This window comes from Malassezia japonica, chromosome 6 (assembly GCF_029542785.1).
Source record: "Malassezia japonica chromosome 6, complete sequence".
NCBI lineage: Eukaryota > Fungi > Basidiomycota > Malasseziomycetes > Malasseziales > Malasseziaceae > Malassezia > Malassezia japonica.
This window is the reverse complement of record NC_083375.1, coordinates 669,085-695,353: the sequence shown is the minus strand read 5'-3', so window position 1 is coordinate 695,353 and position 26,269 is coordinate 669,085. Positions and strand designations below refer to the sequence as shown.

At 58.8% G+C, this 26,269-nt stretch overlaps 9 protein-coding genes across 9 annotated transcripts; 6 read left to right on the top strand and 3 right to left on the bottom strand.

Annotated features, from left to right (window-relative positions):
- Positions 1 to 7,606: 7,606 nt before the first annotated feature.
- On the top strand, positions 7,607 to 8,688 carry MJAP1_003509 (uncharacterized protein; the record flags this gene model as incomplete). Its single annotated transcript, XM_060267437.1, has 1 exon — positions 7,607 to 8,688. A coding segment is annotated over one exon (1,082 nt), but the record flags the coding sequence as incomplete, so codon positions are not given.
- Positions 8,689 to 8,916: 228 nt separating this feature from the next.
- On the bottom strand, positions 8,917 to 10,980 carry MJAP1_003508 (uncharacterized protein; the record flags this gene model as incomplete). Its single annotated transcript, XM_060267436.1, has 1 exon — positions 8,917 to 10,980. The coding sequence occupies one exon, from the start codon at positions 10,978 to 10,980 to the stop codon at positions 8,917 to 8,919; it is 2,064 nt and encodes a 687-aa protein (XP_060123419.1).
- A 412-nt stretch (positions 10,981 to 11,392) lies between these two features.
- MJAP1_003507 (uncharacterized protein) lies at positions 11,393 to 12,325 on the top strand (the record flags this gene model as incomplete). Its single annotated transcript, XM_060267435.1, has 2 exons — positions 11,393 to 11,421; positions 11,491 to 12,325. The coding sequence occupies 2 exons, from the start codon at positions 11,393 to 11,395 to the stop codon at positions 12,323 to 12,325; spliced, it is 864 nt and encodes a 287-aa protein (XP_060123418.1).
- A 324-nt stretch (positions 12,326 to 12,649) lies between these two features.
- On the top strand, positions 12,650 to 15,187 carry MJAP1_003506 (uncharacterized protein; the record flags this gene model as incomplete). Its single annotated transcript, XM_060267434.1, has 1 exon — positions 12,650 to 15,187. The coding sequence occupies one exon, from the start codon at positions 12,650 to 12,652 to the stop codon at positions 15,185 to 15,187; it is 2,538 nt and encodes an 845-aa protein (XP_060123417.1).
- A 47-nt stretch (positions 15,188 to 15,234) lies between these two features.
- MJAP1_003505 (uncharacterized protein) lies at positions 15,235 to 16,993 on the top strand (the record flags this gene model as incomplete). The annotated part of the gene is made up of 2 exons (XM_060267433.1): positions 15,235 to 15,625; positions 15,648 to 16,993. The coding sequence occupies 2 exons, from the start codon at positions 15,235 to 15,237 to the stop codon at positions 16,991 to 16,993; spliced, it is 1,737 nt and encodes a 578-aa protein (XP_060123416.1).
- A 1-nt stretch (position 16,994) lies between these two features.
- On the bottom strand, positions 16,995 to 19,265 carry SUV3 (RNA helicase; the record flags this gene model as incomplete). Its single annotated transcript, XM_060267432.1, is given in 2 exon segments — positions 16,995 to 17,021; positions 17,034 to 19,265. 2 exon segments carry the CDS (start codon positions 19,263 to 19,265, stop codon positions 16,995 to 16,997), a joined length of 2,259 nt encoding a protein of 752 aa, XP_060123415.1.
- A 133-nt stretch (positions 19,266 to 19,398) lies between these two features.
- Positions 19,399 to 21,590, top strand: MJAP1_003503 (diphthine--ammonia ligase; the record flags this gene model as incomplete). The annotated part of the gene is made up of 5 exons (XM_060267431.1): positions 19,399 to 19,516; positions 19,542 to 19,827; positions 19,850 to 20,036; positions 20,059 to 20,150; positions 20,174 to 21,590. 5 exons carry the CDS (start codon positions 19,399 to 19,401, stop codon positions 21,588 to 21,590), a joined length of 2,100 nt encoding a protein of 699 aa, XP_060123414.1.
- Positions 21,591 to 21,594: 4 nt separating this feature from the next.
- WBP1 (oligosaccharyl transferase glycoprotein complex, beta subunit) lies at positions 21,595 to 23,037 on the bottom strand (the record flags this gene model as incomplete). The annotated part of the gene is made up of 1 exon (XM_060267430.1): positions 21,595 to 23,037. One exon carries the CDS (start codon positions 23,035 to 23,037, stop codon positions 21,595 to 21,597), a length of 1,443 nt encoding a protein of 480 aa, XP_060123413.1.
- A 57-nt stretch (positions 23,038 to 23,094) lies between these two features.
- Positions 23,095 to 26,247, top strand: FAR11 (Factor arrest protein 11; the record flags this gene model as incomplete). Its single annotated transcript, XM_060267429.1, has 1 exon — positions 23,095 to 26,247. The coding sequence occupies one exon, from the start codon at positions 23,095 to 23,097 to the stop codon at positions 26,245 to 26,247; it is 3,153 nt and encodes a 1,050-aa protein (XP_060123412.1).
- Between the last annotated feature and the right edge of the window lie 22 nt (positions 26,248 to 26,269).

Genomic DNA, 26,269 nt, shown 5'->3' with positions numbered 1-26,269 from the left:
AGAAACACCTCAGTTCACTCAGACTTCAACCGTTTAGGAGCACGAGGGGAAGCCGCCTGTCCAGGCATTTGTTTACGAGATGCACTGCCACTTGCTTTAAATGATGCCAAGGCTGCTTCACGGCTTCTCTTCAAGTTCACAATGCAGGGTCGATATGCAGTTTCTGATTTAGAAACTGCACTGGGTCGGAATAAAGGTTGGTCCTCAGGGTACAGACTTCCTCCATTTGACAACGATACTTCATCATGACCTTCCGTTGGAGCCATGCTGTTAAAATGGTATGCCCATGCGCTTGATGGAGAGGGGTTCTTCAAGGCAGAGACATAGGAAGAGTCATCTTGAGCCATTGAGGGATTTTCGTACGCATGCTGGATTTCTTTAGTGGATACACTTTTCAGCTCTGGGATCCATGTTCTCACATAAGAGCATCGATCATCAAAATTGTCCGCTTGGCGTGCCGGGTTAAAAATTCTGAAAAATGGAGATGCGTCGGCACCGGTACCGGCAGTCCATTGCCAATTACCGGGGTTGCTTGCGGGGTCAGCATCTACTAGTGTCTCCCAGAACCATTGTTCACCCAAACGCCAGTGTAACCTCAAGTTCTTTGTGAGTAATGACGCAACAATCATTCGGACTCGGTTGTGCATCCAGCCCGTTTTCCAGAGCTGACGCATTCCTGCATCAACCATCGGAATGCCTGTATGGCCGGATTTCCAACACTCAAACGCTGCGGTCATCTGCAAACGATCCATAGTCTGATGGGAAATCTTAGAAGAACCAAGCGAACTTCTTATATCACCCTCGCTTGCTGGTTGAGACCAATCCAGTCCATCAAATCTCGGATTATGGTTTGATTCAGCCAGATCCGGCTCATGAAAAAGAAGGTGGTATTGAAATTCGCGCCAAACCAATTCTTTTTCAAAAGTGTTTGCCGATTCAACCGCAGAAGTGTCTTTACCGTCCTTCAGTTGCGCACGTTTCTTGCGTACGGCATCCAATACGCGATGGGGGCTGATTTCACCATGTGCCAAGTAAGGTGACAATTGGGAAGTTCCATTTTCGAAGGGGATATCTCGAGCTTTTCCATACTCATCAATCCTCTCACTTAAAAATGAGACAAGGACTCTTTGGGCACCTGCTGTACCTGGCTCCCAATTAAAGTCCTTTGCCCAAGGAGGATCAAACGTCGAGTTCGGATCGGCCCAGTCCAGTAGCTGAACGTGTTCATTATCATCAAGCAATTGGTAGAGAGCCTCTCGAGTATCAGAATCAGCAGTTTGAGTAAAAGGTTCATCGATAAGCTGAGGTTTTATAGCACTAAAATGCTTAGAAAATGCAGTGTATACTCGATACGGGTTGCCTTGCCCTGTTTTCAGTTCCCATGGCTCATGTAAAGTATGCGCAGTATATAACGAAACAGATGCGTTGGATTCCTTCCAAATTTGAACGAAACGTGCATCTTCAGTTGCAGTTGTACCGCCCCATCGACGGTTGATATATACATCCGTGATTCGCGTTTTCTCCGAGGCATTCTCGACGAGAGCTTGGGCAATACTTGGAAGCGCTCCGCGAATACATAGTAACGGGACATTTAGTTTTTCAAGCTGTTGTTGAAAGAGCGGCAGGGACTTTCGGGTCCACCACGTAAAGGCAGCACCTGGCAGGCGTTGCGTAGGATCTTCGATGTAGCACGCAATTACAGAGCCGCCACTTGCCGCACCTTTTGCTAATGCGTAGCTTAGGGCAGGATTATCCAACGTACGCAAACATGCGCCTAAAACTACCAAAATTACCATGTTGCGATACTTGCTCAGCGAACGACAAGGCTGTCGTGTCACAAAGGAAACCAGTGCAAAGCGGGGATATACCAATGTTTCAAGACCGGTGACGTCATCGTACGCACGAGCCAACTGTTACTTGGATTTGATCGCGGAAGTAACCATTTCGGAATTATGCGCAGGCTTAGAAACGCAACTACAGGCTACCTTCCAGATACCCCTTTGATGATGGTCGTGATCTGTCGCCTTCCGTCAAAAGGTGGCAGGAGTAAAATCACCAATAATCCAAGGAATACCCAGATTACAGAGACGACAAGCCAGCCACTCAAAAATTTAGGACCAAACTCAAACCGAGTACCGTACATAGAAAACGGCCAAATAATCCAAACGACGAGGAATGCGAAAGCACCAGCTGCTCCAGAGAAGATAGACATCTTTCGCATGTACTTTTCTTGGTCATATGTTGGAATTAGCTTTTCTGGTTTAGTGGGCGACTCCAAATCCTTCGAGAATTCATAGGAAGCATGAGAGTCATTGGAAACTTTCTCCTGTTCGTCAAGTCCCAATGAGCTGTTTTGACTCGATTTGTCGTCGATGAGCTCAATTTCTTGGAACTTTTCCCATTGGAATGCTTTTGTCGGGAAGGTAAAAGAAAGAATAACTGTGAAAATGGCGGGCACAAAAGTTGAAACCACTGACCCCCACAGGCATGGGAGTAGCAAACCAGTAGTCTCGACGGAAACGACGCCATTTCCATATTTTTTCGCAGTGGTAATCCAAGTTGCGAGGCCTCCAGCAAGTCCTAGAATTGGGGAAACAATAGCAGCAACCTTTGACTGACGACTCCAAAGGACCGTCAATGGCATAGTGATCATGCCAGGGCATGTGATCACACCCAAAAAGTATAATGTCCACGTCAAAGATATACCAGCGTAATAGACTGCGACCGAGACTGCGCATCCAACGATAGTGAATCCAATACAAGCGAGATGAGATACCCGCATAATTTGTTTCCCAGAGGCATCACGCTTCAAATACGTGTGATAGACGTCACTTGAAATGATGCTCGACACAGCAATAAGCTCAGCCGACATAGTAGAGGTAACTGCCATAAAAACAACAATAACAACCGCCACAGCACCTGCCTTTCCGGCAACAGCCATGCCAGAGTAAGGGAGAATTAAACCGGCATTTAATTCAGTTGTTGACAATTCACGTCCAAACGCTGGCCATGAGGGAAAGTTTTGAAGTGACAAAGATCCAAGTCCCATGACTGTTCCGAGACACCAAGGGAGGCCAAAGTAGATCACTCCACCGAGTAAGTACCCGGGCACAGCTGCTGCCACGTCTGCAGAATACGCCTTTTGCCAATACGATGAATCCATGATGACTAGTCCAAAATTCCCTAGCGTGTGCAGAATTCCAAATTCAACTGCACTTGGCGAAGTCATAGTCAAATATGACCCGTTATAATTACCAGAGATAGGCGATTTCCCCGCAGTTTCACGGATTGTGTCCCATAGGTCGTGCAGGGAGCCAATTTGAGGACTTGTCAAAGTTTTGATGGAGAGGTACAGAACAATAATGAACAGTGCGACTGTATGAGCCCAGTCAGTGACAAAGGTGGCGCGCAGTCCTCCGCTTATTGTGTACAAACATACGCCAAGAGGGAGAAGGAAGATGGATGCGACTACATGCATCCCTGTAAGAGCTGAAATCGAAGCGGATGCACCTAAAAGCATATTAATAACAGCAATTAAGTTGTTGATGAGACACAAGGTCATGTACACAATATGCGCAATAGATCCATAACGGGCCTTTACCACTTCTAAAATGGTATGGGCATGTGGTGTTTTCAATTTCGATTGAATGGCGAGTAGGGCAAACAAGCAAATCTGAACAATGCATCCCGCGCCAAACCAAAAAGCTCCGCCAACACCATATGAATATGTCACCGTGCTGCTCGAAAGTAGTGCTGTGCTCCATGCCCAAGAAGAAATAACAGCCGTAGCTGTCAATCCAACGCCTACACTGCGACCGGCTGTTGAATAGGTTTCAAAGTTGGAGTTATCCTCATGGCTATACTTGCGGAGCAAATGCGTAATTCCCATCATTGCAATGGCAAAAGCTATGCCGATGCCAATAATTACACCGTAACCCCATCCTTGAGAGAGTGGTGGATCTATTGTGTCTTGAGCCATGGTAAGGAAAACGAGAAAAAATGTAACTATGGAGAAGGTATCGCTTTACATAAACTCCAAAGTCCAAGCTGACTGCACCGCCTTTGTGTCCCGACCCCGGCACGCCATGGTCACGATGGTGCGATTGCGCAAAGAATACTGAATGTGATGGTCCATAAAACTGTAAGAATACTTGTATTACAATCAATGTCACGCTATGGGCGTCTTGTTCGACCAATCCTTTCTGAGATTGATCTGAAGAGCAAATCACCGGGCCAAGAGTGGCTGAAGGCGTCGTCAATCTAAGGTGATTTCACCTCCACATTGCGCATTTCACCCCACTATCACCTAATCAAGTGACGTCGAGGTAAGAGCGACCGCGGGGAAACGGCATCATGCCCGTGAAAAGCTCGGAAACTTGTAGTAGCCATGAAAGACATAAATTGGCGCTCCCAAGTTCGATATCCCTACATCATTGTTCCCCTGCTTTACAATGACTACCAAGCCGCAAAACGCCCCTGACATTCCTGTGGAGCCTTGGACCCCTCCCAAGGAGACCCAACTTGGAGACCAAGTTAACTGGGCTCCTCTCTACACCCTGGACCTCTCTCAGATCACTGGAGAAGGATTCTCTCAGGTACCTGAGCAAATTGTGAATGATCTTGGCGACGCCCTCGCCAATGTTGGGTTTATCTACGCCGAAAACCACGGCCTGTCGTACGATCAGGTGCTTCGCCAGTACTCTGTTGGACAACACACGTTCGACAAAATTCCTCAAAAGGATAAGGAAGATTTCACTGCGGACATCGTCAACACTGGAAGCTACTGTGGCTACAAGCAGGCTGGTCACTGGAAGATCGAAAACGTGGCTGACCGTATCGAGCAATGGAACTTCGGCTCTGCTGCTTACCAGCGTGACGTGGCAGACAAGAAGTACCCCAAGTCTATCCAGCCTTTCTTGGATGAGATCCATGACTTTGCCCGATTCAACCATGATGTTGTTGCTCGCAAGATTCTGTCTGCGCTTTCGCTGGTTCTGAAGGTCCCTTATGATTATCTCTGGAATCTTTCCAAGAACTACGAGACGGAGGGTGACGATTTCCTCCGTTACATGCTTGTCAACAAACCTCCTAAGGAAGATGATGTTGCCTCTAAAGGCGTGCGCATCCAGGGCCACACGGACTTTGGCAGCGTCACTATCTTGTGGTCGCAGCCCATTGCTTCCCTGCAGGTCCTTGGGAAGGACGACGTCTGGCGCACTGTTCGCCACAAGCCTAATGCACTGATTGTCAACCTTGGTGATTCGCTGCATTTCCTGTCGGGTGGATATCTCCGTGCTACTATTCACCGTGTCATTGCGCCTCCGGAAGACCAGCTGCAGTACCGCCGCCTAAATGTCCTCTACTTTGCCATGTTCGATAACGACGTTAAGCTTCTTCCGATTGAGGATTCTCCTGTTGCGCAAGAGGCTTACAAGAGTCACAACTTCTGGGACGAGCGCATTCGCAAGGGAGAACCTATTCCGACTTCTCAGGAGTGGAACGCTCTTAGGATCTCCCGCTACGGCCAAAAGCACTCCACGCTGGGTGACGATGGTCATCACCACGAAATTATTGCCGGTCATCATGTTACTCTGTACAATGACACCCAGCAGAAACCGTTGCCTAAGACTGTCTCGGCTTAGTTTAAACGAAGTAGCAACTATATTGACACGATCAATTTTTTATTCAATTATGTGCTCATTGCCTCTTAGATGGCCTGGTAAAAAGTGTAACGGAGGTAGAACTCCTTGAAGTTTAGATAGAGGATGCCAGTATTACAAGAGATAATGTATTCGAGAAGGGCTCTTTGTGTCCAGTCTGTATTATTGTTTCTATAAATGAAGGTACTTTTGGTCTTGTGCGTCGCTCTTTGCCTTGTGGGCTCTTTCGATATCCGCGATCCACCGAGAAATGCGCAACTTTATGCATGCATTAAATCTTTCTTCCCAAGAGTGGTCAAATTTAGGAAGCTTTCGACCCGGGCCTTCGTTCCCAGCCAAATCCCTCACCGTATTGAAGTACTCTTCAAAATCGGGATATTGGACCGTGAACTTTATACTGTCTCCTCTTTCTTTGACACGGTCCTGTTCCCATTTGTATTGTTCCTCGGTGCTAGGCAAAGCACAACGCCCGGACCATAAGCGACTCGCAAGGACAGCTTGCCATTCAAATGTTTTGAATGTCAGACCGGCAGAGACTGCGCCAATAAAGGCCAAGGAGGGATCGTGGATGTCAACAACGTGTTGAAATATTCCATGAATACGATTGTTGAGGACATTTTTCTGCTGTAAGAATGGGAGACTGAATCTATATCCAGTTCCGAGTATGATTTTGTCCACATTTGACTGGATAGTCCCATCGAGATAATGAACACTTCTATCCTCAGGCACGATGTGATCTATACCCGAGTGGCGATAAATGAAAGGGTGAGTGAAAACTGTATCCGTGAAATATGGATGTGGCTTCCCCCTCATTGCTACTCCGACGTGTTTCGCACAGTCCACAATGTCAAAGGCAGCGTCCATGGCCGAAATATTTCCACCGACGATGACGACGTTCAAATTGCGATAATCTTCTCTGTGGCGGAACGACTTTGTATGCTCCACGCTACCAGGATATAACGAAGCCATTTCCGACAGCCCAGGAATGTCAGGGATGAATGGGACACTGTAATGCCCAGAGCATACGGCAACAGCGTCGAAGTGCTCCTGCCACCAGAAATCGTGCTCGAGTTCGGATCGGCGAAGTGTCAATACCCATTCATTTCCTTGCTTGACAACACTTTCAACTGTCACATTGTATTCAACGTGCGTTTGGTAGTCATTGCGCTCAAATAGGCCCTCCACGTATTTTTGAATCACAGAATGATGACGGAAGGGAGTATTAGGCCCGAACCTGGCGATTGATTCTGGCGTTGGCTGGTCTGGAATAGGCTCCTGAGTGAACTCCATTACGTGTGCATCAATATTAGTCTCCAAGTACGAATAAATTGGAGTGGAATCATAACGATTTTGATCACATTTCTCCGTCTTGGCCGGAACTGACGCTGGGGGAATGAGTGGAGGGTCGATGTCTTGTTCACGGTGGATTCCAGTCGGAAGGCCTTGCTTTACAAGTAGACCATCATCAATCCTATAATGAGCGAAATACGACCTACCATACTCCTCCAGCTTTCTCACGGCGTTCAAACACCCGGACGTCATCAAACGCTCGCTCACGGACAAGGCTGTCTAGTGCGATAGCACCTGAGGGCCCAGCGCCGATAACAGCAACTCGTTTAATATCGCCTCTCCTAAAAGCCATTGAAGAAATCTAAAGATACATCCATGTTCATATGGTCCACTACTTATTGTCAGCTGGCCTGTCACGCAAGAGATTAGGTGACGTTATGGATCGAGATTTGCATCATGTGGAGGTTCGATGTTTAAAGTTTGTCGTGATTGCGGGGTACATGTTGCAACATAGGTACTTAGGTGAGGTGCTTTGGCTGAAAGTGGGCTGTTGCACGGGAAATATAAAAAGGGGACCTTGAATACAGTCTCTACTATACATACAATCATGGCCCCCGCGGTTCAAGTTAGCTCTCAGGAAAACGGAAGCGCTGTAGTTACGAAAGGCAGTCAGGCGCACATTCCTGACACTGAATCATCTATTCCTATCCGTGCACCCCTCAAGACCACTGGCATTCTGGATGGCCAGTATAAGTTTGAGGAGTTGACTCCTGCCATTGGACGGGTGTACCCTACGGCTCAGCTCAAGGACATCATCCATAACGAGAAGGCAGATGAGCTAATCCGTGACCTGGCGATTACCATTTCCCGTCGCGGAGTTGTCTTTTTCAAAGGCCAAGAACTCTCACCTGAGGATCAAAAATATCTCACTGATCGCCTGGGACATCTTACCGGTAAGCCTGCAACGTCTGGTCTTCACATCCACCCTGTGTACAACTCTCAACGCGAGAGCCAGGACTCGGTTGTCGACGACAAAGGCACTCGGAACAACGATCTCGAAATTAGTGTTATTTCGAGCAACTTGCACCGGTCGCTTGGTGTGGCTCCGCGCTCTGGAGCCGATGAATGGCACAGTGACATTACCTTTGAGCCTGTCCCTGCTGACTACACTTCCTTGAAAGTGCACACCCTGCCTCACACTGGAGGTGATACTCTCTGGGCAAGTGGTTACGAAACGTTTGACCTTCTTTCTGCACCTTTCAAAAAGCTCCTGGAGGGTCTCACTGGTTTCTTTTATCCTCCTGGTTTCCTGAGGTCCGCCAAGGAGCACGGCTATCCGTTGCACCCGGGTCCTCGTGGTGCAGCTGAAAACGTCGACACGCACCTGTCTGCCGAACATCCTTTCATCCGTACAAACCCCGTTACTGGATGGAAGTCTATCCTTGGCTTCGGCCAGCACCTTGACCATATCAAGGATGTTAGCCGTGATGAAAGCGACCTGATCAAGAAATACGTCCGTGACCTCGTCACTCAGAATCACACTACGCAGGTCCGCTACCGCTGGAGCAAGAACGACCTTGCTATTTGGGACAACCGCTCGACCTACCACGCTGCGACGCCCGACTATTTCGACATCGGTCCTCGCTCTGGTGTCCGTGCAGTGTCCTGTGGAGAGCGTCCTTACTTTGACCCGAACAGCAAGTCGCGTCGCGAGGAGCTGCAGGGCAAAGTGAACTAGATGTACCTGAAATGTCCTAGATGATTCAAATGTTACTGTTCACGTTATATTCCTAGCAACATTACTATGCTGCTTGTAAGACCAAGAAAGAACGTGGCTTTCAATCCTAGGACATGTTCATATCATATAAAGACCACGATTGGAAAGCCAAGTGTTATTCCGATTACAATACATTATGCAGTATCGTAAACATCGTATTGCGCCTTTGACCTGAGGCTCTTTAGAAATTTAAGGAAGAGCGCGCACGGACGGCTCACGGTCCCAGAAGCGCTTGCCGGCAGCAGTGATGAAGTCATCGCCAAGGTCAGTCACACCTTCATCGGGGTTGATGCTCGCCTTCTCCAGCAGCGGCTGCGCTGCCTTGGATGAACCAATGGCCTTAAGGTGGCCAAATGCATCCATTACCCACTGCACCGCCGCGATCTCCGAAAGGAGCTGCTGCGCTCCCGTTTCAGAGACAATGACAGCCACTGCGTCAAACACAACAGACGGCGTTCCCGACAGCAGGCCACCTGCGGAAATCTTCTTTCCACCCTTGAGCACAATCGAATGAGCGCGAGGGGCTACCAGCGTGGCCTGTCCGCCCTTTGCTTCGACGGCCTTCACGACGCTCTCGATCTCGCTACCATCGCTGTCATCCGTCACCAAGATACCGATGCGGCGTCCCTCGATGGTAGGCTTAGTGTTGCGGTGAATCGACACCGCCGGGCTCGGCTTCATATCAATTGGTTGCTTAGCAACCGGGGCCTTCTCCGGGAGGTCAATGCCCAGTCCCGTAGCAACACGGGCCGCCATTTCCTCGTCCACGTTGCGCAGGTTTGCAACAATGCGCGGCGGGACGTGCGGGAGGCTGACCTGGGAAAGCTCGAACACGAAACCGCCCACACAGTGCGTCTGCTCGGCCTTCGTGAGAGATTTCCAGTACATGCGGGCCTGGCTGTGGTGATCCGCGAAGCGCTCGTCGCGGCTGCGAAGCTTTGGACCAGTCTCCCTAGGGCCCGTAGGAACACTCGTGGTACGGAATCCAGCGAATGGGCAAACACGGGGTCCTGTCGGCTCGTTCACCTCGTTCAAGCTGTTGGGCTCGTAGTTGGCACGGCCCTTGGGCACGTTCATCTGCATCATGCCGTCGCGCTGGAAGTTGTTCACCGGCGACTTGGGCTGGTTGATGGGAAGCTGGTGGAAGTTGGCGGTACCCAGACGCGACTTTTGCGTGTCAAGGTAGGAGAACAGACGGCCCTGCAGAAGGGGGTCGTCAGAGAAGTCGATACCAGGCACGATGTGGGAGGGGCAGAAAGCCACCTGCTCCGTCTCTGCGAAGAGGTTGTCCGGGTTACGGTCCAGCACCATGCGACCAATAATCTGCACGGGAACGTCCTCCTCTGGGATCAGCTTCGTGGCGTCCAGCACATCGTACGGCTGCGCATTGGCGAATTCAGCGTCGAAAACCTGGATACCCAGATTCCATTCAGGGTATTGACCCGAGGCAATGGACATATACAGGTCCTTGCGGTGGAAGTCGTTGTCGGCACCCTGGAGCTTTACAGCCTCGTCCCAGAGCGTGGACTGCACACCGAGCTTCGGCTTCCAGTGGAACTTGACGAAATGCGACTCGCCCTTGTCATTGACGAGTTGGAAAGTGTGAATACCGAAGCCTTCCACCATGCGGAGAGAGCGCGGAATTCCACGGTCGGACATGGCCCAGAACTGCATGTGTGTCGACTCGGGCATGAGCGAGGCCCAGTCCCAGAACGTGTCGTGGGCCGAGCCCGCCTGGGGGAAGCCCGTGTTGGCCTCCATCTTGACGGCGTGAACCAGGTCAGGGAATTTTATGGCATCCTGCACGAAGAAAACAGGAATGTCATTGCAAACCAAGTCCCAAATACCCTCATTGGTGTAGAACTTGGTAGCAAAGCCACGGACGTCGCGTGGCGTATCCACCGAGCCAGCACCGCCGGCTACAGTGGACAGGCGGGTAAAGACAGGCGTCTTGGTTCCTTTCTTGAACACGTCGGCCTTGCTCAAGTGCCTAATGTCGGCAGTAGCCTCGAAGTAGCCGTGGGCTGCCGAACCACGTGCGTGCACAATGCGCTCAGGGATGCGCTCATGGTCGAAGTGGAAGATCTTTTCACGCAGAATGAAGTCCTCGAGCAGCGTGGGTCCGCGCGAGCCACTGCTGAGGCTGTTCTGGTTGTCCGCAATGGTCACACCCTGGTCGGTGGTCAAAAGACCCTCACCGCCGGTCTGCTGCGGGTCGCCATTCGGTCCGTATTTGGTGATGACTTCAACCATGGCTTTAATATGGTTTGTAAGGGACTCTATAAGCAACTAAGCACGTCTTTTATATACCCTCGAGTCGCCACTTGGCCCATACCCTGCATTCTAGCGTTGGTGCCCGTGCACGGAAGCTGCCAACATTTCGGCAATTGCACACACCTTATTCGCCCGCCTTTTCGCCCGGGGCAACATTACATAACGCCTTCAGTCCTGCCAAAGAAATTGGGCCAGTCGTCAGAAGCCCTTTGCATAATAATCCAAGATCCCCTCGACCCTATCAGGATTGCCAATGGTACACCCTCTCGATCGCCAGGGTTTAGCCAGCATGCTTGGTAATCAGGACTCATGACTAAATAGTTGGGTCGCGAGTCGGCCTACCCCACATTGTGTGACCGTGTCCCCGCGCTGTAGATTGCATCACACTAAGATGCTACCACTACGCCGCGCCACGCCGTGGTGCCTTCCTGCAGTTGCCCGTAGCATTCACACAAGCGCTGCGCGCCTTCAACAACCCTTTTCGCCGAGCACGTACACGACCGTCGAGGAGCTGAGCTCCAACCGAATCAAAGAGCGGCTCTCGCGTTCGATCCTCTCCGAGTTTAGTGTCGAGGAGCAGAAGCTGCGTATCGAGCTTGCTGCTGCATACCGCCTTTTCGAACATGCTGGGTGGAACGACGACGTGCTGAACCACTTGACGGTGGGCGTCCCTGAGCCCGACGGTTCCAAGTCGTTCCTGATCAATCCCTATGGCCTGCGTTATGACGAGATTACCGCCAGCTCGCTACTGAAGATTGACGCTAAAGGTCAATTGAAGCACCCCGGCGTCGTCGGCGACATTTTCAAGGTGAACCGTGCAGGTTTTGTCATCCACTCTGCGATTCACAATGCCAAGCACGAGTCGGCGTCCGCCGTGCTGCATTGCCACCACCCCATCGTGACGGGAATTGCAAGTACTCAAGACGGCTACCTCTCTTCGCTCTCACAGACCTCCTCGATCATTGGCCCACCCGGCTACCATGACTTTGAAGGGATTGTCGTCGACGAAAAAGAGCAAGAATCCCTTGTGAACAATCTCGGGGACAAGAATGTCTTGCTTCTGCGCAACCACGGCGTGATCACTACGGGTGCTACCATTGGAGGGGCCTGGTACCGCATGCACATCCTTATTCGCTCGTGCGAGATCCAGGCAGTGGCCCAAGCGAGCGCCCCGGCCGGCGGCGGTCTCTACATGCCGAAGCCAGAGGCGGCTCACAAAACCTTCGAGACGGCCAAGACCTTTAGTGGGCGCGAGCTGGGCACTATGGAGTTTTCCGCTTTCATGCGGCTTATGGACAAGAAAGACGCCTCCTACCGCCTGTAGCTCCTCCACTCCCCACGTACAGCGCCCGGCGTATGCGCGGTTCGCGACCGATGCTGACCTAATCGCCCCGCATTCGCGACTCGTGCGGCTCAGTGGCGGCTTTCGTTTTTGTGGGGCAGTTGTCGCCAATCAAATGGCGCGATTCAACAATACGGTGCCTAGATTTTATAGGGAGCGAGTTACCCAGTGCAGCGCAGCACCTTGCTTAGTGCAGCCGTAGTGGTCAAGAGTCATGGCTCACAAGGTTTCCATTGCTCCAGCCTTCTACGAGCCCCTTAGGGATACTGTACGTCGCGCTGCTCACACCAGAAACCTGGCAGCAACATGACTGAACGCGACACTCTTTTGTCTGCTGCGCGTTCCGAGACGGTTGTGCAGACGCGCGATCTGCCCATCAGTCTCACCGACTCCGTGTTGCAGAACCAACGCGATACTGGACGGCCGCCATCGCGCACGCGCCGCAGCTCGACGTCGAGCAAGGCGTCGAACCTCTCCATGTCGCCCCCGGTCGGTGCTGCTGTGGGCCGACGCGCGTCGACACGCCGCGGGAGCGACGCGACGCGTCCTGATCTGAACGGATCGCGCGCGCGCCGCAGCAGCGACGTGAGCCGCCGTGGCAGCGACGCTGGTATGCGCCCCGTCGTACGCGGTGAGGAGCCGCAAGCCCTTGCGACTCGCCAACGCAGCGGTAGCGAGGCCGCGCGTCTTCCCGACCACGCGGAGGAGGAAGATGACGACGATGAGTTCTTCGACATGGAACCTGAGCCCTCGAAGGCGGCTTCCGCCAAGACGCGCGCCCCTGCAGCCCGGGAGCGCGATCTTCCTGCTGTGCCTGTGGCGGAGCGCACCGAGTCTGCGGCCGCGCGCCCTGCGCGGTCTGCCACCTCGAGCCGTGCCGCGAAAGGCGCGGCGGCGGCGGCTGGCGGTGCTGCCGTCGGCGCGGCGGGTGGTGCTGCGGTGGGTAAAGCCGCGCCGGATGCCCCCAAGCACGACTCGCAGCTCCTCTTCCACCAGGCCAAGGACCGTGCTGACCGGATTTCGAAGCTGAAGACTTCGGACGTGATGATAACTACGGAGGAGCTTCGCGACGACATTGCGCTTGCACGTCGTGCGATGCACCTCTTTTTGAACAGTCGCATGCACGAAGCGTATGAGCTGGTCACTGTGCACTCTGAGAAGCGCCTCTACTATGCGGTGGCCTATGCGCTGCTTTCCACCATCAAAGCCATCATGACCTTTGAGCACCAGGACCTTGCGACGGCTATTTCGCACTGCAAGGACGCGCTATCCATTGCATCGCACCTGCGCAAGCGTAGCTCGGTCATTACCTCCTTTGGCCGTTTCGTCCGTGGCGCCGGCCCCTCGGTGACGTGGGTCGCGACAATGACGCCGGTGCAGCAGCACGCCGAGCTTGTGACGGCCGAGTGCACGCTGCTCAAGGCTGTTCTTGGCATTGCGCACTCTGGTGACATCTTTAGTTTCCTGAGCGAGGCGCTGCACATGCGCGCGGCGTACGGTGCCTACCACAGTCTGCTCAAGTTTATCGAGTGGGAGGACCAGCACGGGAGCGGCACGTCGGGAGCGACGCACTCGGACAATGACTTCCGCAGCGGTGTGTACCTTGGTTCCGGCTGCATCAGCCTGATCCTCGGCCTGCTCCCCAGCAAGGTGCTCAAGATCATGGAGGTCTTTGGCTACGAAGGCAATGTCGACGTCGGTCTGCAGCTCATGTCTAAGGCCGGCAAGTGGTCGAGTGATCCCGCGGTGAAGGAGCCTGGCGAGACGATCGAGACAGAGGGTGTACGTCGTGTGCTCTGTGACATGACGATGCTTGTGTACCACCTGGTCGTCTCCACGTTTGTGCCCGTGCCCGGTGTGGACATCCCCTATGCGGAGAAGGTGCTCGACTACCACCTGGAGCGCTACCCCCGTGGTGTCTTTTTCCTCTACTTCCACGGCCGCCTCTATTCGACGCAGGCGCTTTCGAAGCACGCGATCGAGTGCTTCAAGGATGCGCGCGACATCCAGGAAGAGTATGTGCAGCTCAAGCACATCTGTTACTGGGACATGTCGCTCTGCTCTATGTCGCTGGCGCAGTGGCGCGACACCTACGACGACTTTTCCGTGCTCGCCGAAGAGAACAACTGGTCCAAGGCCGTGTACAACTACGGCCGTGCCGCCGCGCTGTACCAGTGCGACGATGCCGCCTCGCGCGAGCAGGCGGCAGACATCTTTGCGCGTGTCCCTTCAATGACACAAAAGATTGCCGGCAAGAGTATCCCCCTGGAGAAGTTTGTTGCACGCAAAGCACGCAAGATGATCGAGCAGGGCTACCTGACGCTTCCCGCGATGGAGTTTGCATACATGTGCCATTGCTACACGACCGCATCGCACCGGTCGCTCACGCAGGTCCTGCTGCCGATGGTCGACGACACGCTCGCCCAGCTCGGCTCGGGCGAGGCGACCGGCGAGCGCCTCGACGACCTGTGTCTCGCGCACTTTTTGCGTGGTGTGATCCTGCGCAACATTGCATACCCCGAGGAGCACGTGCGCTTCGACGGCAAGCGCCGCATGTCCGTCAAGGACGCCGCGCGCGAGTCGGAAAAGAGCCTGCTCTACGTTGCGAACCACGGCGCAAATCTCTCGTACGACCACTACCTGGTGTACTTCAGCCACTACGAGCTCGGTCGCCTGTACATTGGCGAGCGCCGCTACGCCGAGGCGCGCTCGGAGCTCGAGATCATTCTAAGCAACAAGAACCTCGGTGACCACGGCCGCAAGGGCAAGTACAGCATGCAGAACATGGCCGTCCTGCGCTCCAACGGCGCGCTGGAGCTCCTCGACCAAGCCGAGCGTATGTAGGATATATGCAGTTGGGATTTAATTGTGACGTCGCTCTGCTCGCCGCCATGGCAAAGGACGCCAGCGGGACGCTGCGCAAGGTCGCGCCGCAGACGCGGCCGGCTGCCGACTTTGCGTTTTCGCAGCTGAATACGGCTGTGCCTATGATTTTGTCTGCTGCTGGATTCAACGGGGGGAGCGCGAATGCGTGCGTGCTCCTCGGCGAACTCGTCCAGCGCTTTCTTGCTTTGCTTGCGCGCACCAGCGCCGAGAGCGCTCAGGCGGCGAACCGCACAGAGCCTACCGCGTGGGACGTCGAGATGAGTCTCGAGCATGTAATGGGCTTTGGCGCGCTGACCGAGCTCAAGGAATGGGCGGACGAAGAAGGCGTGTGGAAGCGCGACCTTTCGCAGCTCATCCCCGAGCCGGTGCTGAAGCAGCGCGCGCGCCTCGCCGAATGTACGTACTGATACTTACCCAGATGTGTCGCTCGGCGAAAAGAAGAGCGTGTCGGAGCTGCACTACCTCCCTATTTCGGACGGAATGCGTGCGGAGCTCGAAGTGCGCCGCGCGATCGACGAGGCCGAAGAGGATGCGTGGGTCTGGGACGAGACACCCCCGCACGCAGACGATGTCGAGGCCGAAGAGCCCCTTGCTGAAACGACGACCGATACCCCATCGTACATCCCCCCGTTCCTCCCTGCGTTTCCAGACCTGGACGCGCTTCCCGGAGAGGAAATGCACATCGAGCCCGAACCGGCCAAGGAAGAGGCGCCGGGGCCCGCGCCGATGCCGCGCCCCCCGCCTGTGATCCTTCCCACGGCCGCCACCGAGCTCGACCAGGACGGCATCCGCCGCATCTGGCGCCGCCGCCTGCCTGTGTATACCGGGTCGCTGGTCGAAGGCGCGCCGCCCGCGACGTCCTTCCCGTCGCTCGACGCGGCACGCAACGGCCCCGCACCCGAAAAAGCGCAGAAACGCTCGTCGCTCGACGCGTTTATGCATGCCACCGAAGAGCTCGCCGAGGAGAGCGCCCGGCCGACCCCGGTGTACCTCACTTCCCTCACGCATTCCCACCACGTCAATCCGAACTCGGCGGCGTTTATCGATGGGGCGGTCAAGCGGCGGCGGCTGGCGCACTGCTTTGTGGACCCCCAGCGGTACGAGCCGAACGACTCGATGCACGGCTGTGTGGATCTGCACCCAGCGTCGCCCGCGTGGGTGCCCGGCCCCAGTCTGCTGATTACGATCCCCAGCGCGCAGGGCAACATGGAGGAGAGCGCGCATGCGGCGCCCGTCTTTACGCCGATCAACCCCCAAGGGCGCGTCGTTGCGACGGCGCCGCCCTCCGGCGCGCTGTTCCCCACGATGTCGTATCGTTTCCCGGCGCAGCTATACAATGGTGTGCGTGTCGTGGCGCCTGCGCCGCTGCTGCGCGTCTTTTCGCGCAGTGGCGATCCCCCTGCGGTGCTCGACGACCACCACACGGAGCGTGTGTTCCACGGCATGGCGGCGAGCCGCACGCTCATGACCGGCACCATGATGTCGGTGCAGCACCGCCACTCGCTCAGTGTGATGATCAACCGCTACCGCGGCGGCAACTCGATTCTGCACCCTGCGCTCGAGCGCCTGCGCTTTTCGCTTGCGGCGCAGCTCGCGGCGCAGCGCCGTGCGCTGCACGCCGAAGAGGCCGAGCAGCTCGAAGAGGAGCCGATCCGTGGCGAGCGCATCAAAATGCCCATTGCGGGCACCCTCGTGCATGCATGGGACTGGCCGACGGTCCTCCCGTGGGCCGATGCGGAAGAGCGCCCAGCAACGACGCAGTAGACTATGTACCATACACAACGTGGCGATGCTCCGGACGGACTTCGTGCTCGCGGCCGAGCTTGGTGAGGCGGCGCGCACGCTGGATGCGAATAGCACTCAGGCAGAACTCGATCGCGTCCTCGGTGCGCGCCTTGCGCTGCTCGACCGCGTCCTGGAAGCAAAACGCCAAAGGGAAGCGGTACGACAGCCAGAGGTAGAGCGAGAGCGAGCGATGGTGCGACTCGAGGAGCATCAGCGTGTCGATCGTGTGGATCTCGGCGTCGGCCGGCGACGTAAAGAGCTCGAGGGGGGCGTGCGCGTCGCCCGACTCGCTCCGCCGCGCCTTGGCACGCTGCATCACGTCGAGCACCGCGGCTTCGGCCTCGAGCGTGCCGAGGTGCTCGGCGCACTTTTCAAAGGGAATCAGCTCGCCGCGCGCGTACAGCTCGACCGCATTGCCGAGCCACGCCACAGCGCGCTCGTCGCGCAGATTCACCGGGGAGTGCGCCCACTTTTCCTTCTCGACGTGCGTGAGACTGTTGCGGCTGCGTGCCTCGAGGATCGGCGCAATGGCCTGCTGCGATGCAAAGTTGGCGAGGACAAACGAGCGCGGCTCGACGTGCGCCAATAGCGACATGTCCTGGTATAGCGCGGCCAGCGAGCGCGCCTTACCGTGCGATGCGGGCGCCGAGCTTGCACTCGCCTTTTCCTCGGCAAAGGGCAGGAGCAGCGCGAGCGACTCGAGCAAGCCGCTCGCAGGCTGCAGCGCGGCGCGAGGCAGCGGCTGCGTCGGCGCGGCAAGCGCCGCGTGAAGCAGCGGCATGTCCTGCTCGTGCCGCGTGAGGGCCTGGCCGCCGGGGTTGCTTCCGTGCTCTGCCGTGCCGTACCGCCCCGCGCGGCCCGCAATCTGCTTGATTTGCGAGACGGACAGGGCGACATTCTCGCTGCCGTTCCACTTGGTCAGCGTGTCAAAGATCACGCGCTTGATCTTGAGGTTGAGACCCATGCCGATGGCGTCGCTCGCGACCATCACATCGAGCTTGCCTGCATTGAACAGCTTCGCCTGCTCGCTCTTGGTCTCGGGGGGTAGGCTGCCGTACGCCACCGCACACTGCAGCTGCGTGTGTGTCTCGATCTGCTTCTTTAGCTGAAAGATGGCGCTGCGGCTAAAGGCGACGACACAGTCGCCTTTCTGGATCTTGCTCAGGTCGTTCCGCAGACTCTCGGGCGCCACCGCCAGCGGCGTGAGGCGCTGGTATTCGTGCACATGCAGCACATCGCCACACAGCGCGGCAAGGCGGCGCACGAGCGGGACGGCGCTTACCTCGCCGCACAGGTGCAGCTCCTTGGCAGCGAGGCCAAGCACGGCCTGCGTCCATGCCGGCCCCCGCTGCATATCGCCGATCATTTGGATCTCGTCAATGACCGCAACGTCGTAGGGGCTGTTGGGATCCGCCATCTCGACCGTGCACGAGACCAGCCCGGCAAGGGGGTCGACGATGCGCTGCTCTTCGCCGGTACGTAGGTTGCAGGCGCGCGGGGGGATCTGCGGCGAGATGGTGCCTTCGTTCAGGCGCTCCCACACCTCGTGCGCAAGGAGACGCAGCGGACCACAGTACAGGCCTGTACGCGCACGCGACAGTGCGACGAGTGCGCCGTGCGTCTTGCCAGAGTTGGTAGGGCCCACATGCATATGGATCTGGCGCGTGAGCGTGCGTGCCGGTGCATAGGCGTTTTCCGGCACACGCAAATCCGTTACCTCGTGCAGGAGCGCAAGCTGGCGCAGCGACGCCCGGATCGCAATCGCAGCGTCTGCACGCAGCCCCGTATTCTTCTCGAGCACATACCGCAGGCGGTGCGTGAGCCACTGGAGGAAGGCGTGCGTACATGCGCGGCGCACGGCCTCGTGCCCTGCCGCGTCAAACTCGGCTGCAATCGCGGCCCACGGTGCAAAGAGGCGCGACGCGGTGGCCGTGCGGCCGTGCTGCGCCGCCCAGCACCGCACGGCTGCGTGGATTTGGGCGAAGGGCTCGTGAGGAAGCGTGCCGAGGTCGACGTCGGCTCGCCGCATGACCTCTTTGGACTGCGACGCGAGTACTGCGTGCAAGGCAGAAGGGACGATCCCGAGGCCCGCGAGCAGCTTGATGGTATCTGTATCCGACGCAAAGTCCTCGACGCCTTGGTCGACAAGCCGCCGGAGCGACGCGACGGAGATCGGCTTGGGGGGTACAGCCAGCTGGACCTGGGGATTCCGCCGCCGGTCGCCGCGCCTGGTATCGCCACGCCGCGGCATGGTGCTGCGCCACCGCACGCCGGCAAGCAGTGCTGGGCGTGCGCCTGGCAGCGCCGCACGCGCCACGCGCCCGGCCGCGCTTCGCACGACGTCCATCGTCTTTTTTCACTGACTAAGCAAAGCACAGGCCACGATGAAGGTCGTGGGGCTGCTGTCGGGCGGCAAGGACAGCTGCTTTAATCTGTGCCACTGCGTCCTGCAGGGCCACGAGATCGTGGCACTGGCGACGCTTGCGCCACCCAGCGGCAAGGGTGCGTCGCCTTGACGCTAACGCAGATGAGATTGATTCGTACATGTACCAGACGGTCGGGCACGATGCGGTGCACGCGGTGGCCGCCGCGATGGGCCTGCCCCTGTACCGTGCGGAAATCACCGGCGAGCCGCTGAACCAAGGCGCCGTGTACGGAGCGCGCGACCCGCAAGCAACAGAAAAGAGCGCGGGCGACGAGACCGAGGATCTGTACCGCCTCTTGTGCACCGTCAAAGCGCACCACCCCGATGTAGAAGGCGTGAGCGTCGGCGCGATCCTGTCCAACTACCAGCGCGTGCGCGTCGAGCATGTGTATGTCGCTGTGCTGACCTAGTGCGCTGCGCCCCGAGCTGCTCATGCAGCCGCTCGCCTTCCTCTGGCAGCGGAATCAGTCGCATCTTTTGCACGAAATGAATACGTCGGGCCTCTGCGCGGTGATTCTCAAGGTCGCGGGCATCGGCCTGACGGAACGCGACCTGGGCAAGACGCTGCAGCAGCTACAGCCGAAGCTCGAGAATCTGGTACGTTGCGCATCTCATGTAGCACGCCTTGTACGGCGCACACGTCTGCGGCGAGGGCGGCGAGTACGAAACCCTCTCGCTCGACTCGCCGCTGTTTGTGAAGCGAGTGGAGCTGTATGTACCTTGTACTGACGCAGGCGCAACACCGAGACGGTGATCCACTCGGACGCGGCGTTTGCGAGCGTGAGCTATCTGCGTGTCCCCGAGGCGGTGCTCTGCGACAAGGAGCCGGGGTCATTCGGGCAGGAGGCCGTGCATGCGAGCATGCGTGCGCCACCCCTTCTTGACCCGCTCGGCGTGCAGGCCTACGAGGTGGCCCATGGCGGAGACCAAGGCCCCTTTTCGACGTTCCCCGCCGCGCTGCCGTGCCGTCCCACGGTGCAGTCGTGCGAGCGCGGCGCATGGATCGCGGTCGGCGACGTGAGCGGCACCGGCCCGTCGTTTGAGGACGAGGTGCGCAGCGCCCTAGAAAGGCTCCGCACGACACTCGCGGCGCACGGCTACGCCATGACGGATATCTGCCACATGAACGTGTACCTGGCCTCGCAGGCGCTCTTTCCCACGCTCAATGCGATCTACTGCGCCCAGTTTGGCGCCGCCCCCCCCTCGCGCGCGTGCGTCGCGCTGCCGCTCGGCGACGGCGGCGTGCGTGTGGTGCTGGACGCCGTCGCGCACCGTGATACCCAGCCCCCCGGGCGGCGCACGCTCCATGTGCAGAGCCGGAGCTACTGGGCACCGGCCAACATTGGCCCCTACTCGCAAGCGGTGAATTCCGACCACCGCGTGTGGATTGCCGGGCAGATTGGCATGGAGCCCACGACGCTCGACGTTGTGCCCGAGCCTGCGATGCAGGTTGCACTGGCGCTGCAGCATGTGCGCCGCATCGTGCTTGCCGTGCGCGAATGGAGCTATGCGCCGACAGAGGGGTACGTAGAAGGGGGCGTGTGCTGGATCGCTACGCGCCATGCCCACTCGCTCAGCCGCGCGGTCGGCGCGGTGTGGCACGCCGAGGCGGACGACGACAGCGCGCATGCGCACCAGCAGAGCGACGACACGGCGTGGCTCGGCGAGTGCCGCAGCCCCCTGCAGGTCCCTCTGCTCATTGTGCAGCTTGCGCCGGATGCCCTGCCGAAGCACGCTGCGGTCGAGTGGCAGCTCACCGCGAGCACCGGGCGTTCGCGCTTTGGTCCTGCCGACGACGAGGAGGACGCGTACAATGTGCCGACCTATGTGGACGGCTCGTTTGTGCACGAGCATGTCGAGTGTGTGTACCGCCTTGCGTACGTCGCTGTGCTCGGCACCGCGTGCGGCGTCGCGACGCTGCGCGCGACCGACGCGCCCGACGCGCCCGATGCGCATTCCCCCCTCTTTGCGTCGTACCTCGCGCAAGCGCTGCACGTCCGCCTCGTGCACGCCGCCGACGCCTCCCCCACGGCCGCCGACGCGCTCCTCGCCCCCCTGGGCCGCGCCACGACGCACGTCCCTGCCTATGGCTGGGCGCCGAGTGGCGGCGCCCTGACGACCGATGGAGCCGCGATCGCGTTTGTATGCTAATAGTCTATTCCGTCTTGCCCGGCGCCTTGTCGACCGGCAGCAAGAGCCAGAGCGCGACAAACACGGCAAAGCCCAGCATCGTCGAGAGCGCGCCCGAAATGTACGGCCACGAGCTCGAGAGGTAGCGGGGGTACTCGTCGTGGTTGAACGGACGCACGGGAACGACGTCCTCCGTCAGCACGTACGACCATCCGTGGCGCTTCCAGTTGACGCGCAGCGTAAAGACGCCGTGGCGGTCTGGGAGGCGGAACGAGCCTTGGTAGCGCGTGTGCTCGCCGTCGACGTGCCCCTCGAGAGGCAGCGTGATGTACGGGTCCAGCATCGTCACCGCCAGCTGGATGTCGAGGTCCGTCGGCGCCGGCTGCCACTCGTGCTCAAACTGCTGCAGCTCGAGCACGAAGAACACCTCGTCCTTGACGCGGTACATCTTGGCCGCGACGCCGAGCTCTTCTTCGTAGTCCGGGCGGACGTCTTCCTCGCTCTTGCGCACGCGCTCGTGGCCGGAGCGCACGACGCGGAGGACGCCGCGCTCCTGGAACGTCCACTGGACAATGTCGTCGACGACCGCGCGCTGCAGAGGCCGCACGTCGTCGCCGTAGAGCGCATTTCCAAAGAGCTCGACGCTGCCCACAAACGTGACACGCGCCGAGTTCGGGCGCAGCTGCACGGCCGACACGAGCGACGCGGTGGCGTCCGGCGAGGCCGCGTCAAAGCCGGTGAGGAGCTCGGCGGCGTCGTGGTGCGCCTCGAGCTTCTTGATGCCTTTTGCCTCGCCGCCGACGATCTTGGGCACCTCCGACTGGTAGGAAGTCGCAGGGGGCGCGAGGATCGAAAAGGCGAGCGGATTCGGGCCGATCCAGTGCGCAATGCCGCGGTACATGAGCGGCTCGCGCTCGAGTGCCTCGCGCGTCGCCTGCGAAAAGACACGCTCGTTCGCCGCGCCGCCCGCCGCAAAGTGCGCGCGGCGTCCGCCGACGAGGACGGCCGCATGGTCGCCGAGATCGCGCTCCGCGTCGTACCCAAAGTGGTCGACGAGCTTCGTGTCGCGCTCGCTCACCTCGAGGCGGAACTCGCGCGCAAAGTCGCGCCATGCCTCGCTCACCCGCGGCGAGAGGCCGACGAGCAGGTTTCCGCCGTCTTCGGCGAAGCGCACGAGCTGCTGCGGCGCGAGCGCATCCTTCAGCCCTTTGAGCTCCGGCACGAGCAGTGCAAGGTGGTCGTACTGGCGCTCGCCGAACGAGAACAGGACGTCGTCGCGCTTCGCATCGCCCGACTTGGCCAGGGTCACCTGGTAGCCGCTCTGGTCGAGGGTCTCGATAAAGCTCGAGTAGTTTTCTTTTTCGTCATCCAGCACCAGAAGCACGCGGTTTCCGTACGCGCTCACAGCCAGCGCCGCCTGCACACACAGTGCCAACGCACACACCACTCCCAGCCAACGCTGCCACATGGCGGTCCGAGCGAGCCGCGACGGACCGAGTCCACGTGACGTGGCACCACACTCCACATGGAGGTCCACCAAGGGGCGGTGGACGAGAGCGGGGCAGCGGGCGCGACGCGGCCGCGCAGTGCGGCCGCGTCCGCCTCGAGCCCACCCCAGGACCAGGGCGATGCGGTGCGTGCGTTCCTTGCTGCGAGCGAGGTGCACTTTGCGCTCGGCGACGACGCCGACTGCCACGAGAACGAGCTGGAAGAGTTCTACTCGTACGTCGAGGCCCCCATCTTTGCCGAGAACCGTGCAAGCTGGCAGGAGTGGTGTGCGGACCACTGGGGCTTCGAGGCGCCACAAGGGACGTGGGCCGGCCTCGCGCCCGGCGCGCGCCGCCAGGTGCTGCAGCGCCTGCTCGCCGCGCTCGACCTGCACGATCCGGCACAGCGCCTGCGTGCGTCGCGTGCGCTGCTATACCATCTGCAGGGCTCGTTTGACGAGGCCGAGAGCGACGCGGACCAGATGCGCTGGGTGCGCACAAACGCCGAAATGCTGCTCGAGCTCGGCGGCGTGGACGATATCTTTGCGGCGTGCAAGCGCGCGTGCTGGAAGCACGACTGGTTCAGTGCGCTGCCCGACTATCTTGCGCCGGACGGGCAGGAGCCGCTGCTCACGCCGGATGCCAAGGCAGAGTACCTCGAGGAGATCAACGTCGAGGTGACGGTGCACTTTGCGCAGCTCTATGCGATCCTCGAGATGCTGCGTGGCGACGAGGTGCTCGGCGAGTCGCTCATGGCGCTCGAGCCGCCGCTTCCCGTGTTTCTCTTTTCTCTCGTGGCGAATCTCCGGGAAAAGAGCATCAAGGGGTTTCCGGTCAAGAAGCTCGTACTGCTCCTCTGGAAATCGCTCCTCGCGGCCCTCGGCGGGACCAAGGAGATCGGCAGCGCCAAGACGCGCATGCGGTACCGCGAGGGACTCGGCGCACGCACCAAGGATGCGCTGCGCTCGCCGACCACGCCCGAGGACGTGCGCCAATTCCGCGCAGAGCTCGCGGCAAAGTACCCGACGCTCCTCACATCGCGCGCGATGGAAAACCTAAACGCTGCCGACGAGCTCGCCATGGCCACGCGGCCGCTCCCAGGGCGGCACACGCACGCCGACGACCCGGCCGGCAGCGAGGCGCCCCGCCAGGAAAACCGCGCAAACGCGGGGCCGCCCGCTTTGAAGCAGGGCAAGCAAAAGTTCCAGACGGACCAGAACCGCCCGTTTGTCCTCCCGTACACGCCCGGGATCGCCGCGCGCGACGCGGCGCCGGCGAGCATCCAAGAGGCGCTGCAGCTCTACGGCGGGCACCTGTACATTGACACGGGCGTGTGGCAGACGTGCTGCGTCCGCGAGCAGCTCTTTGCCGAGATGCAGGGCGGCGCAAAAGAGGCGCCGTCGCTCATCCACCGCGAGTCCGACGCGGCGGTCCAGGCACTGCAGCAGTCGCTCGCGGCGATGCAGCTGCCGCCCACCCCGATGGACGGCGCGTCGAGCGAGGCGGACGACGAGCGCCTGCGCCGCGTCGACGAGATCTACAGCGCGGTGCTGCCCGAGATGCAGAGCGCGGTGATCGTCCTGCTGAAGCTCATGCTCGCGACGACCACGTCGGGCGGGACAAACAGCGCCTATTCGCGTGCGGTCGGCGAAGGGATCCCGTCCGAAAAAGCGCCGGATCCCACGCTCGAGGACTTGGACATTGTGCGCCACCGCGAGATCCTAAACAAGGGCATCAGCGCACTCTTGCTCCTGTCGCTGCGCTGGTTCAAGGCGAGCCATGTACTAAAGATGGAGTACCTCGCGCAGGTCATGCTCGACTCCAACATCCTCCTCCTCATCCTCAAGATCTTTGGCCTGCAAGAGGTGAACCAGTTTGTGCGCTGGCGCTGCGAGGTCCAGCCGTTTGGCCTCTTGTCGTACTGCCGGCTGGTGAGCAGCCGCAATGCGTCGCCCGCGTCGCCACAGGCGATCCTCGAGACGGCCAAGCTGCGCATCGGCGACGTCTGGGACCAGTTTCCCGACGATCCCCCGCGTCTGTCGCACGCGACGCCGCCCGACCCCGAGTCGCGCGCGCCGCCGAGCAGCTCGGCGTACTCGTGGCGCAACTTTTCCACCACGGCGAACCTCACGCAGATTCTGCACAAGATCTGCAAGCACAAAGCGCACCGCATCCTGTTGCTGGTGCAGTACAAAAGCGCCGCGATCCTCAAGCGGACACTGCGTGTGCAGCACACGGGCCTGCAGCAGTACGTGCTGAAGCTCATCAAGAGCCAGGTGCCGTTCTGCGGCCGCAAGTGGCGCCAGTCCAACATGCGTATCATCACCCTGATTTACCTCCTCTGCAAGCCCACGCTGCGCGACGACTGGCTGGGCGGCGGCGATATCGACGCTGAGGTCGAGGCGTCGCTGCCGGAAGAGCAGACACTGCGCACCCTCATCCAGTTCTACAACCAGACGCGCTACGCGGCGCGCACGGCGATCGCGGGCGCGGGTGAGGAGCAAAGCATGCGGCGCACGGCGTCGACCGCGAGCGACGCACGCAGTGAGTCGGCGCATCCGATGGACGCGAGCGTCGCGTTCGAGCGCGAGGCGTTTCCGCTCGGCAACCGCCCCACCGCCGCGGGGACGCCGGGACGCTACATTTCCGACGACGCGGTCGAGGGCTACCTGGACGTCTACGAGGATGTCCTGCGCGAGATGTTTGACGCGGCGTCCGACCCGCTCGAGGCGCTCGCACAGCACGTGGCCGACGACGAGGCACAGGACGTCGTGCCGGGCCGGTCCCCGACGCCCTCGGCGCCCGCCGTGCACGAGCCGCCCGCGACGCCGGCCGAGCGCGAGGACGAGAACCGGAATGACTGGGAGCACCTGAGTCCCCGAGAAATGCGGGTCCTTGCATCCTCGCCGAACGCGAGCGGGACGTCGCCCAAGGGCGGCCGCCACGTCTCCTGGTCGCACACGGACACCGCCGCGATCGACCGCCGCGTCAACTCGAGCCCCGCCCAGCTCCGCCCGATCCTGCACTGGAACATGGAAGATTTGGTCGAAGACGCGCTCACTACCGAGCAGAGCGACGAGCCCGCGCCGCCGGAAGCCGCACCGAAATCGCCTCTGGCTATCCCCGAGGCCCCGCTGCCTTCCCCGCAGCCGGGCGGCATCGACGAGGTGGAGCACATCTTTGGCGCGTAGTGTACAGAATAGCGTAATCCGC